Below are 12,413 nucleotides of genomic sequence, written 5' to 3'. Positions count from 1 at the left end.
CAACTTTTAATAAAGAAATTATTTATTGATTTCATAACCAATATTTTCAAACTCAAATTTAATTTAAGCTGGAAAATCTCTCGCAAATTGCGTACAATTATCATTTATCGCTTGTCTGTATTATTATCTACCCTGTGTGAATGGGCATCCTAGTTTATACTGCAGATTTTAGAACATTATTCTAGTTGCCATCATTCTAAACCCATTATTCTAGTTGATTGAAGTAGAAGGAAGAGAGAGATAGAATAAAAAGAAGAAAATAAAATTAGAAAGAAAAAAATAATAATGTAATAGATGAAGTGCGTGTTTGAATTGTCATCCACAAATTTTAAAGATAGATCAGAAAAATAATTATTTATTACTTTTAATACGTTTTGACATAAAAATTATTAAAATATAAATTTTCAACGAGAATTCAAATACACACAAAATAATGTAAAAAAGAATAGAAAAATAAGAAATAAAGATAAAAGTAGAGAAATTTATAAATATAATATAGTAATTAATAACCTGCACTTTTTATTGTTACTGTTTCCCTAATTGTTATCAAGACACTATTTACTGTGAGCAAAGATAGAACATTACTAGTTTACTACTAGTAGTAGTCTCAATCTATCAAATCCTACAATAAATAAATAAATTATTGCCATTCTAAACTGAAAGGTGATAAAAAAAAATTTAAAAAAAAACAAGAAAAACCAACTATCGGACCACATCTCATTTCATCTAAATGATATCAACAGTGGTAATAAATACACGACAGTAGAGTCAGTATTAATCACGCCCGAAATTTTTTACTCTGGAAATCCACCTATTTGAGCCTTGCCCTTGGTGATATATATCATCGCTTGGAGAAACTTACAACCCTCTTTAGCAATGTCATGAAATAGATGGGTTAGAGTCATTGAGTTGATTCCCTGGAGTTCTTAATCACCAGATCATAATTGATAGATGCTAGCTGAGACAAGTTCTGTAAAAAAAACAAGCAATAAAAGAATTTTCTTTAACTCACATGGAAAAGTGCAAAATTAACATGGTACTTGGCAAAAAAAGTAATGAGATACGAGAATCTAGCTAATGTGACTATAGAATCTCAATGTTTAATTTTTTGGGGAAGGATTATATGTCTTTTCTTTTGGGCCAGGTTTCAATGCTTAAACAATTCATGAGCATCTTCACTTCCCCCGACCTGCCACCAAATTTGAACTCAAGAAAGAAAATGAAGAACAACCTTCTTTTCCCTTAATCTTAACCAACATCCACCGGTAAAACCTTATATTTTTAGCAGTAACAAATCTAGGATAAATAACTATAAAGGGAGGGGAATGAAAAAAGACAGAAGAGGCATTTTCTTGACATGATAGGCAGACGAATTTAGGATAACTAAATGGACCGAGTCTACAATACATTATAAAATTGTAGTGTATTAATATACCATATTATCATTTCCGTGGAATTTTGTATATAAAAATATATATTTTAGCTTACAACATCATTATAAACAACCACGAGTACAAAAAAAAACTTAACAGATATATTACAATGTATCCATACATTATAATTGTATAGTGTATTGTAGAAACAATCAATTACTTCTCGATACCATAAATGGAATGATGCTGACGTAACATAACGAATTATATTAACAAATGAGAACATTAGGCATGAAAAGTATTACCTTAAATGAGAAATTACTAAATGAGTACTGCACTTCAAGAGGTGGACCATTGAACTCTGCTAAACTACCGCATTCATCACCCTGCTTAACAAGTATGAAGTATATAGTCAGAAAAAATATGGTCAAACAAGGCTGCTAGAAAAACAATCAGATAAAATTGTTGTTTCACACCAAATTATAAATTTAATTTAAAAAGGAAAAAAAAAAAGCAATTGATGAGGCAGACTTGTGGCTTACAGGCTAACTGATTATTTCATATGTAATCTTTATTCAGCATAAATGCAATACAAATTCATGGTCTATGTTCAAACAAATGGAAACATGTCATTACTTAAAATCAAGCAATCCTTGTACGTAAGTAGTATTACACCTAAAAGGCTAAGGTAGTTTATAGAGCATGGGTACTGACTACTGACACTAGAAAGTATTCTTACATCTTCATCTAAAAATTCGCTGCCTGAACCACTGCTGCATGTTTCAGTAATGTCATCAAAATCACTACCTCCAGCACAATGTTCATCCTCGGGATTCCAAATGTACCGGCTCATAAAATAACTCGTATCAAGAGCTTCAGCCGATGGAATGAACATGGCCTGCAGAAAATCAGGGCAGATCCCAAGTGACAAAACAAAAGATATGGCACAAATGTATCAAAGCTCTAATAAACTTAAAAAATGAACCTTCTGCCTTGCTAGGGTATCCCAATTAACATCCTTGAAGAAAGCATGGCGTTTAACCTGCCAGGAAAAGTATATCTATTGTTGCCTTTTGTGAAATACGATAATTTGCAAGTACTAAGCAATAAATAACTCACTTCTGTAGCTCCTGTTGCACCTAATCTTTGGACTGGATTTTCGTTCAATAATCTAAAAGAGAATACACTGTCAGCCAAAACCAACACGAAACGAATCTTAATATTATGTTAAAAGAGGACAACTTTAGCGGTATCATAAAAGTGAACAACACTAAAAAAACAGTATATTATGTTCATTAATAGCATGTCACCCAAAATGATCTTGCTTGTCCTGCCAAATTATGTTAATTTTGAAAGCCATTACTTCTGCCATGTATCTTGGTTTAGAATTGGTGTTTCACACCATTTGATCCACGTGCAAGTTTCATGCAAGGGATATTTTCCGTTTTTAAGCTTGATTACATAGATTAGCTTTAAAGAAATTTTGCATAGCATAGCCAAAAAGAATGATCACACATTCTTTTCTCAGTGGACAAGCTAAACACTGAAAACAATTATTGTACACAATGTTTACACTGTTCATAATTTTTCAGAGTGTACACCAGCAGCACCAGCCTTTCCTTATCACCAAAAACTTCACTACAAATCATTTTTCACCTAGTGTGTGTTTGTTTTAGTGTTAGAACCAAAAAATGTGGACCAACAACGTAATAGCTTGAAGCTATACAGAGTAGCTTTATAATGGATGTGGAAATTACACATAGATTTTGCTTGATTTAATGGGAAACCAAACATGCTGGAAAATTTCGATGCTTAGTTTGGGATTTGATCAGGTAAATATGAATAAAATTTCCATATTACTTTTGTAGTTTCATAGAATAGCCTTATTAACAAGCACGTCTACTTTGATAATGCTTACTTGTTCATCAAATCATATGCTTCAAAGCTGATCTCCTCAGGAACCCTGGGCCATTGTATGTCTCTGTTAATTATGTTATCAAAAATTTGCTGCAAAACAAACACCAACGAGAAAGAGTATTCAGATACCAATCCATATTAATAAAAAATTATTGACCTCTTTTAAGTTCCAACAAATCCATAGGGATATATAATGAAATTAAAATCCACAAAAAACATAAACGTACAAAGAGCATTAAGCAAAAAAGAAAAATATAGATGACCATCATAAATGCCCTGATAAAAAGTGGCTGTAGCAACAGTAACATAATGCAGCAGAAAACCATGGAAGCAAATACAATTAGCAAAAAACTGACAAGAAGTCATCAGACTTCACCAATATCTTTTCGCATTTAGTGCGTGTTTGGTTTCAATTTTTAAATGCAAGTTCTTCATCTCTTTCCACGTCCAATTATCAATTTACGGAGAAGCTACTATTTTTTCCTTCTGGGTAAACGTGAAAAATCACGTTTTGAGCTAATACAAACACACGGTTAAGCAGTGCCAACTGATTTTGATCCTAGTGTAGTGATACAGACATACAGTTACTGTTTGTGATACAAACACATTTTTTTACTAAACAAAATATCAGAGTGATGGCCAAATTATAATAATCATCAAATTTTGAAATTTAATTCAAATTGCAATAGTCATGCACCTATCCAAATTATAAGTACCATCAAAGCACAAATGATGTTCTATCCAACTTGTATCTCAGAGGAGGGTCCTGAAATCGTATTGCCTATCACACATAACTTAAATATTCAATAGTCCAAACCAAACCACTATTATATATTTAAAACTATCATTATACTCAATCAAGAATGATATCATGCAACTTAAAAGCGAGTATTGCTATGTGCATATCCCATGGCTTTACAAGATCTTAATTGCTAGGTTTAGAATCAGGTAAACACGAGCTAGAGGGTTTACTATCAGCTTATCAGGTCACTGAACGCTACTTTCATTGACTTTATCCAACTCTTGGGGATTTCTTTTTTTTTTTTTTTTTGTATTGTGTTTCAGAATCTTAGCTTGGTCTGACTGTGATATATAGGCGTTTTGATGGGTTTTCCATTATTTGATTCACCCATGTAGACTTTTATTTATGTTCATTAATGGCTGATTGGGCCTATAAGTTTTAGACATCAGTGATCCAAAGTTCTAATACTCTCAAGTCTTAAAAAGATCATTTGAAATCAAACTGGTAGGTGTGTCACGTGTACTGCCAACAGGACATGGGTCACCAGATCACCAGGCTACATACATTTACCCTCTTCAGACTCCATTAAGTGATCACTTCGTGCACTTGGTCACCCTTTTTATTCATTTTCCATTTGTTAGTTCTGATCAAATTCCCGCAACATAAGTCTTCTTCAATATTAAGTTTTGAATTACAAAAATGCATGACTCATAATTATATTAAAATTTAAAACACAGGCTACCAACAATATAAGTGAGGTAAGATACAAGATCATTAACAAAAAAAACTTCATAAAATTCTGTGAGGTGAGTAGCAAAATTTAGAAGGCAAGTTATGCAACTGTTACGAAGGAACCAGCATATAAAAGAATGTACCCATTATCAGCTGATAAATATGGTGGCTACAAAAGTAAATAAATCATAGGGAATTGACTTGGAAATGATTAAGCAAGTCTAGAAGCTATTAGCTATATAAGGATGTTCTATTGGACCTAGGGGGAATGGGAAATGGGATGTCATGAGAACCCTTCACCATATAAACACAGCTTCCTGTTAAAGATGAAAGGAGATACAGTGGAGCTACGATGTGCTGCATTTTAAGCCTAGGCGTATTTTAAATGTGATTTGAAAAGCAAAAGGAAACGAGAATAACATAGAACGCTGCCATCCATAGTTTCTTTTATTATAGTTAATAGAATTGAGGACTTAAGAGTGTGTTTGGTTTTCAATTTGGAGATCACAAATGTATGTTGATTTGTAAGCTTCCTTTTATATACTTTTCTGTTTAGTTGTCTAGGAATATGTGCTACTAATAAAATAACCACACACTAAACATATCACAAGAACCTACCTGTGGGTGTTCTGCATTAAATGGTGGAATACCCACAAGAAGCTCATAAAGTATGACACCCACGGACCACCAATCTGCAGTTGCACCTACATGGAGAACAAGCGTGTATAAGAATGTAAACCATACAAAAAGAGTTTTGAAAGCTAAATAAATAAATAAATTATTTATACAAAAAAAATTGATTAACTAAAAAGCATTTTTCGTATAAGATGTACTGTTTAATCAGCGGATAAACTGCAAACCATGTCCCATGCCAAGAAGTATTTCAGGTGCCAAATAATCCGGGGTGCCAACTACAGATTGTTTCTGACGCTCTTCCCTTTTCGAAGAATGTCGAGGTTTTGGTTCATCATCTCCTAGGAAACCGTTAGTAGAAAATGATGGCGCTGATAAATCATCTGTGCTATTGATAAGACCAACCTTCGAGAGCCCAAAATCTGTCAACTGTAATAACAGGGATTGAACATTTAGGAGAAGTGATAGATAATATTTTCATTATAATACTGTAAGTCGATTTATGAAAATTAGTAGAAATACATAGAGGCATTTTGATTTATTTATTTATTTTTTATCAGAAGTGGCAGTTTGATTGAAACAGCGTCGAGAATAAGGGAGAAATTATCATGCACTACCTAATAATTTCTCAATAAAAATACTTAAAAAATAATTAAAATTTCAGAATTAGCCCCCAGGCCACAGCATAGCCCCTTTGAGACTGGAGTAAGCGCCTAGAGACTTGTGCTCGTTCAATTCAGCCGACATAAACGCCTAACGACTTGAACAATCCTTTCTCAAAATCCTAGAGCATTATATTGTGTCAAGCTCATTCCGTTTGTTACCAAATATCAAAGTCTACATCAGTTCTAATGTTGATCCCCCCGCGAAATCAAATGTCCATTCTTCTAAATAGCACTACCAGTCTTAGGTGTAAGGGAGGTATATGCATTAGCTTCTTGTATTTTCTAATGAAGTAAACAAACATTAATCGTGTAGTCCCTACAATAATAATTTTGGAGAACAGGAACTAACAGATTAAAAAGTGTATAAAGAAATAAATAATTTCTAGATATAAGGACTAAAATGTAAAATATGTGCAGTATAAGAACAAAATGAATAATTAAACTTCAAACATGATCTTCCTTTAGTCTTAACTAGTGTAATGATATCAAAGCCTACTTTAGTTTTAACTAGTGTAATGTCCCGCGCACAGGTTATAAATTGTTTGTTATCCTATAAACATTATGAACAAAGTATAGTCGTGGACGTGAAGGGCTGTGCAATAACACCCCAGATGTCTATAAAATTTACGGTCCAGGTGTGCAGCCCTAGACGTGAGAAGAGATGTGCGTTAACACCAAACATTAGCTGGGTATACGAGCAAAGAATCCTTAAATGACTTGGGCAAATCCCTCTCCTTGAGTTAGCTTTTAAGATATAAGCCATGTCCAATTCATTCTTGATCCTAATAACCCAGGCCATTCCAAGAAATTAAAACATAAAAGTTCAGGAAGAACTAAAATTTAAAAGGAATATGCAGGAGGTTTCAGCCCCAAGTGATGCATACATGAATACCAAATTACTAAACTAATTTAATAAAACAGTTATTTGAATTTCTATTTTCAGGTAAAAATGCTATAGAAGGGAAATAAAGAGATTCCATTCCATATAAATGGGTAAAAAAATCAACAAGGGAGAATGTTGCCATTTAGAAGAGAGAGAAATTGTGTTGAGGTGCCCTTTTCGATTGGAGGGATAAGGGAGAGGACATGACAAGTGATTTGAATCCATAATGCTGACCTTAATATGACCGTCTTGACCAATCAGTAAGTTATCTGGCTTCAAGTCTCTGTGAATCACATTTAAGGAATGCAAATACTCCAATGCAAGAACCTGTGGAGCGACCAAGAAGAAAAGGGTAAAAAAATGATAAAGAATAGTATCCAGGTGAAAAACTAAAAAAATACAAGAGGCTAATATGCTTACAACTTCTGCAATATATACACGAGCCATGTCTTCATCTAAGCAACCTAGATTTCTCAACAGAGAATAAAGATCTCCACCATTCAAGTACTCCATAACTAGATAAAGATTTTCCCTACATGTGAAAGAGTAGAAAAATCGGACCTGTTCATCAGAGTTACGAGAAAATTAGACTAGTGTATCAATATACAACAACTTCACAAATGGACAGTACATTGTAAGTATGCTTACCACAAAAGGGTTTCGAACAGATATAAGGATGTCTCGCTCTGCCAAAATACTTTGAACTGCATTTTTACGTATCATGTCTGCCTTTTTCAGAACCTACAAAATATCAAAAAATGGTTACAACTCATTTTAATTACTCAGTTAATTTTGCAAGACTATTAAGTGGTTTCTATAGCCATCAATAGCCAATTGGAAGTGCTGGACAAAAGAATGCTCGTACAGTTTTACAACTTTAAGTATACTGTTATGGACCTTCACGTAGGATCAAATCACGAGCCAAGGCACAAAAGACTCCTTTCGCCCAATAGTGAAAGCAAGAAACAGACTCATTCAGTCGTCCTTGAGCTTGACAAGGCCCCTCCTAAACCCTTTAAAAAGGCTACAAAGATATCCCTAACAATTCTCCTAATCCTAATTGATAAAACAAAAATATAGAGAAACTAATTCACATGATCATTACTAACAATTATCCTAATTTATCCTAACTGATAAAATAAAAATTGAGATAATAAAATAAGGATCTGAAATCATGATTCTAATATCAAGATTTTGTTAAGACAGGAAAAGATAAAGAAACAAGATAAAAATCAAGATTTAAACAGATATGATTATCATAATTAATGGTCCACGATTTATACATGATGTTACTCTAAGTACAGTTTAACAGCCGAATTCATGAAATCCAATTATCTCAACCTTTTTTCAACTATCTGCAGAGAAATTGTTTTATTTGGTAAGGTAGCTGACCTTTATAGCAAATAAATCACCAGTTGCTCTTTTTCGGGTAAGAAAAACTCGTCCAAATGCACCCCTACTTATTGGTTTTATTATTTCAAAGTCCTCGATAGAGGTTCGATCCTTGGAACAAGTATTAATAGGGCTAGCACGAAGACTACGAACTGCCTCATCTTCCACCGAACTCTCTTCATCAGCCATACTATTTGATGAGTCTACCTTTTCATCTTCTATCTGCCCACAAAGAGATATATATTTCTCCCTGGAAATTGAAGTTTCGGATTCAAGGTAAGGTTTAAACATTATGCCAGTACCAGAAAATAAATCAGAAAAGAAGGGGAAAGACAGTATATTTTCAGTTTACTGTCAATGACAGTGGTTCTAGAGAAATGCTAGAAAAATCTTGTAAAAACTTTGAAATCACAAAAAGAAAATGGCTGTACTAGAGCACAACAGAGAAGTTACAGGTGCTCACTGCAAAAGTTTCTCTATTCGTCGTCCAAAAGTCTCCACAATAAGTGCATCCACTTTTCTGTCTTGAATGGCATATTTCAGGTCATCTAAGCGATCAACCATATACTCCAGAGCACTGTAGTCACAGTTGTTCACATTTGCAACAGCTCGAGCTATTTCAACTAGCTTGTTTATCTGTCATTTGACAGTATGCTTATCAACATAAAAATTCAACAATAAATAAATATGAAGAAAATATGACAGAAGTTCATAGATTATACTTTGTACATGTTGATAATATGCCTTCATCTAACGTAATGCTCATCTATATATGAAGAAAATATGACAGAAGAAAATATGCTTTCATCTAATATAATCTGCATGAAGAATAACAAATACTGGTAAGTCTATACCTGTTCAGAACTCTCAAGTTCAGATAATGTTCTTCGTCCACTTAGTAACATTTCTATCTGAGTGGTTCGTGGAGTTACCAATGGTGATCTTGGTGTCAAGCTTCCAGCTGAAGATACCTTAGTTCCTTGATCAGGTTTTAAGCAGATGCGTGCATCACATGATATTCTGGGTGAAAGGTTCAGGTCCTCCATGACAAAAGTATTGTCAGGTTCTGCAGTAGAATCAAGCAGGTCTTCAGAGCATCTACAAGTCAGGTTATTTCTCTCTAGAGATAAATCATTGAACTCTTCATGCACACTTGATGTTGCCGCTGTGACAACATCGAAGCTTTCTCCATGAGTATCAGTGCTTTTTGGTGTGCTTTTTGGAGTCCAGGATTCCAGTATCCTTTCAATGGTTTCACAAACTCGTTCAAGCCGCTCATTTACAGTTAAGCCTTTCAAATCACATCTATCAGCAATTGTGCATATTCGAGAATGCTCCTCCACATGTACAATGGGTATTTCAACCTCACAAATCCTGCATATCATCGAATCCTCATATGTTAGATTTTGCTGATCTCCCCAGAATCCCCAAGAAACCTTCCGCGTTCTTGATGATGATTGGGACTGTTCAGGATGACATGACAAAGAATCCAAATTTTCAGCATTTTCGTCTTTGACTAGCACATGATCCAGTTCATCTTTGGACTGAAAATCTACAGCTTCCTGATCTTTTTGCCTTTTCAAAGCAGCAGATGGAAGTTTTCTCCAAGAAGACATCCTATAGCTTACAGGAGTTGATTCAACACTTTTGTTTGTAGCAACCTCCTCATTGTCAATCACAACACTTGCATGTTGATCAGCTTGACTTTGTTTTGTTATCAGTTTGTCTTTCTCTTTTCCTTGTGATATTTTTAACTGTTTCTCGGCCATCTCATGTCCACCAGGTGGAGGAATACTGGATTTCTGCTGTGCAGCCTTCAAAATTTGCTCAGAATAGACCCCAAGATCACTGAGTTGGTGAAGACTCAGAATGTGATCTTGTTCATATCCACTTTCCTTCTGGAATTGCACTAGGCGAGTGCAACGAGTGAGAATAAACAGTAGGCGTGTATGAGCTTGCTTGAGTATCCCCACTGGCAGTTCTTGACGTTTGTCATCTAGATTTTGAACAATAGATTCGCATTTGATCCAAAACTTGGTAGGAGACATCTTTGCGCATCGTTGAGCAACAACCAACAAATCCTCCAACTTCTCTCTCGATTCACGCTCACACACTAAATTTTTTTCAAGAATGCCCACCAAATCTCCAGCGAAACCACCCAAGTCAGAATCAACTTCTTCCTTTAATTTTTCAAACTTAGCTCTAATCGCTGCCATGACTTCCTACAACATTTATTTTGGGGGGAAAGAAGTGTTCAAGAAATTTATGTATTTTTAAATGCGTAAATTATACCAACACTCCTTAAAACTTCGTAAGATTGCATATAACTCTCTTACTTTTTAAATATTTACATCAACTTCTTTTGCGAAGGAATACGGTGTAATATTTTTCAAACAATCAAAGAGATAGTGCAATACCTGAAAGCTGCTAAATATGATGTTTAAAAAAAAGCAAGGAAGTTGTATGATTCAGGAGTGTCAATATAGTTTACTAATTCTAAATTAATAAACAGTAAGCCTAAACTTGAAGAAGTTAAAGGAAGAGTACCTCCATGTGGCCAAAGGCACGATGTTTCCAGATTGGAAATGGTCTAACTCCTTTGGAGTTGAGTTCATGGGAAAAACTTTTAATATCAGGGTTTCTCTTTCTGCGACCACTCGTAAGTCGCATGATTTCCTGAAAACGTGGGGATTGCATTTCTTTGGCGAAGGCTGCATGATGACCCTGTGCAAAACACATGCAATGAACCTGAGCTACCTACATTTCTCCAACTATCGATCATGAAAAGGAGATTACCAAATAAATAAATACTAAGTCAGTAAAAAATCTTATACACAATAATATATATATCATATCACCTCTAGCACGGGAATGAGTTGCGAATGAGCTCTCAGCGATTTCGATTGGCTCAAATGAACTTTTTCCCCTTAAAGAATAACGACATTCGCAAAAGCACGGAAATGATCAGTAACTAACAGGAAATGAAAATGAAATTCAAGCGAGATTAAAAATAAAATGAATATTGTTTGCGGACCTAGGCTTTTTCTTGGATTGGAAGATTTGGATCTAAGTCTAACGTCGTTCGCAGTGACAGCATCTTGTGTCAGGAATGAAGGAGCGCCGAGGGAGGAGGAATAGCGAAGAGGCGAAGAAGAGGAGCGCGTGCGAATGTGATTGAGCCCTAGCGAGGACGCGAGCAAGATGTTAGGATCGCCGCGTTCACCTTCCTCTTCCTCCGGCTCCTCATTGCCGGCTAACTTACTCCGACGAATAGGAATGGGAGGAATCTTCTGGAGCTTAGATCTGCCGGAAAAAGAGGACGGCGTCCCCGGCGCGGGATCGCGTTGGTCGGTTTTGGACGGAGAATGCGGTGGCGGACGGGAGGACGACATGGATGGCGATGAGTTTGGGATTCTTCATGGCATTGTGAGAGTGTGTGGGAGAGTGAAGAGAGATTTGAACCAAGAAAAGATGGATCGTGTGAGAGAGGGAGGATGAGACTTTCGCGTTTCGCGGGAAAGGAAGCCTTAGCCGAGTTCGTTAAGGAATGAAAATCATTGTCAACGTGCTTCCCGCGAACAAAGTGTATTCAATATTACGTGTCTTCTGCTCCCTTAACCGTTCCCATACACCCATACACTATTACTTAGTCACTAACTTCCATCATAAATAATTCCCATATTCATTATTTAATTCCTCCTAAAATTTATTTTCACTTTATTAAATTTAAATTTTAACTTTTCTTTCTCTATTTTTTTTAGAAATACACCACCCATTTTTATCTTTTAAATTAAAAACTGTTGATTTCATTCACCGATTGTCCTGTCATTACTCATTATGTGTCATTTCTATTTATGTTGTCTTATTAAAAAGATTAAACCTGAATTTTAACATCTCACAAATTAAAACTGACATTTAACATATTTAAATATGAGCTACTCAAATTTTTACATATTCAGAGAAATAAAAAATATATTTTATCATATTTGAAACTAATAATATTAATGATATATTTTTAAAAAAAATTTAGAGTGAATGAAAAGATTAAAAGAATTCTATTTTTCAAAAAAAAATAT

General features: G+C 34.7%; 1 protein-coding gene across 3 annotated transcripts; it reads right to left on the bottom strand.

Annotated features, from left to right (window-relative positions):
- Positions 1 to 693: 693 nt before the first annotated feature.
- Positions 694 to 11,876, bottom strand: IRE (AGC (cAMP-dependent, cGMP-dependent and protein kinase C) kinase family protein). 3 transcript variants are annotated; one of them, XM_083062015.1, is made up of 17 exons: positions 11,372 to 11,876; positions 11,196 to 11,263; positions 10,885 to 11,061; positions 9,192 to 10,559; positions 8,801 to 8,973; positions 8,338 to 8,587; positions 7,594 to 7,686; positions 7,366 to 7,506; positions 7,180 to 7,272; positions 5,625 to 5,826; positions 5,383 to 5,468; positions 3,292 to 3,380; positions 2,493 to 2,544; positions 2,359 to 2,415; positions 2,113 to 2,271; positions 1,679 to 1,762; positions 694 to 970 (listed from the first exon to the last, which is right to left on the bottom strand). In XM_083062015.1, the coding sequence occupies exons 1-17, from the start codon at positions 11,727 to 11,729 to the stop codon at positions 902 to 904; spliced, it is 3,519 nt and encodes a 1,172-aa protein (XP_082918141.1). In that variant the 5' UTR covers positions 11,730 to 11,876; the 3' UTR covers positions 694 to 901. The 3 variants fall into 3 exon arrangements, 2 of the variants coding, with proteins under 2 accessions (XP_082918141.1, XP_029127207.1); XM_029271374.2 differs by having other exon boundaries at positions 1,679 to 1,759; XR_014428456.1 differs by lacking the exons at positions 694 to 970; positions 1,679 to 1,762; positions 2,113 to 2,271; positions 2,359 to 2,415; positions 2,493 to 2,544 and having other exon boundaries at positions 3,327 to 3,380; positions 5,598 to 5,826.
- Positions 11,877 to 12,413: the final 537 nt, after the last annotated feature.

The sequence above is a fragment of the Cajanus cajan genome, chromosome 8 (genome assembly GCF_000230855.2).
Source record: "Cajanus cajan strain Asha chromosome 8, NIPB_CcT2T_4, whole genome shotgun sequence".
Taxonomy (NCBI): domain Eukaryota; kingdom Viridiplantae; phylum Streptophyta; class Magnoliopsida; order Fabales; family Fabaceae; genus Cajanus; species Cajanus cajan.
This window is presented reverse-complemented; position numbering and strand designations above follow the sequence as displayed.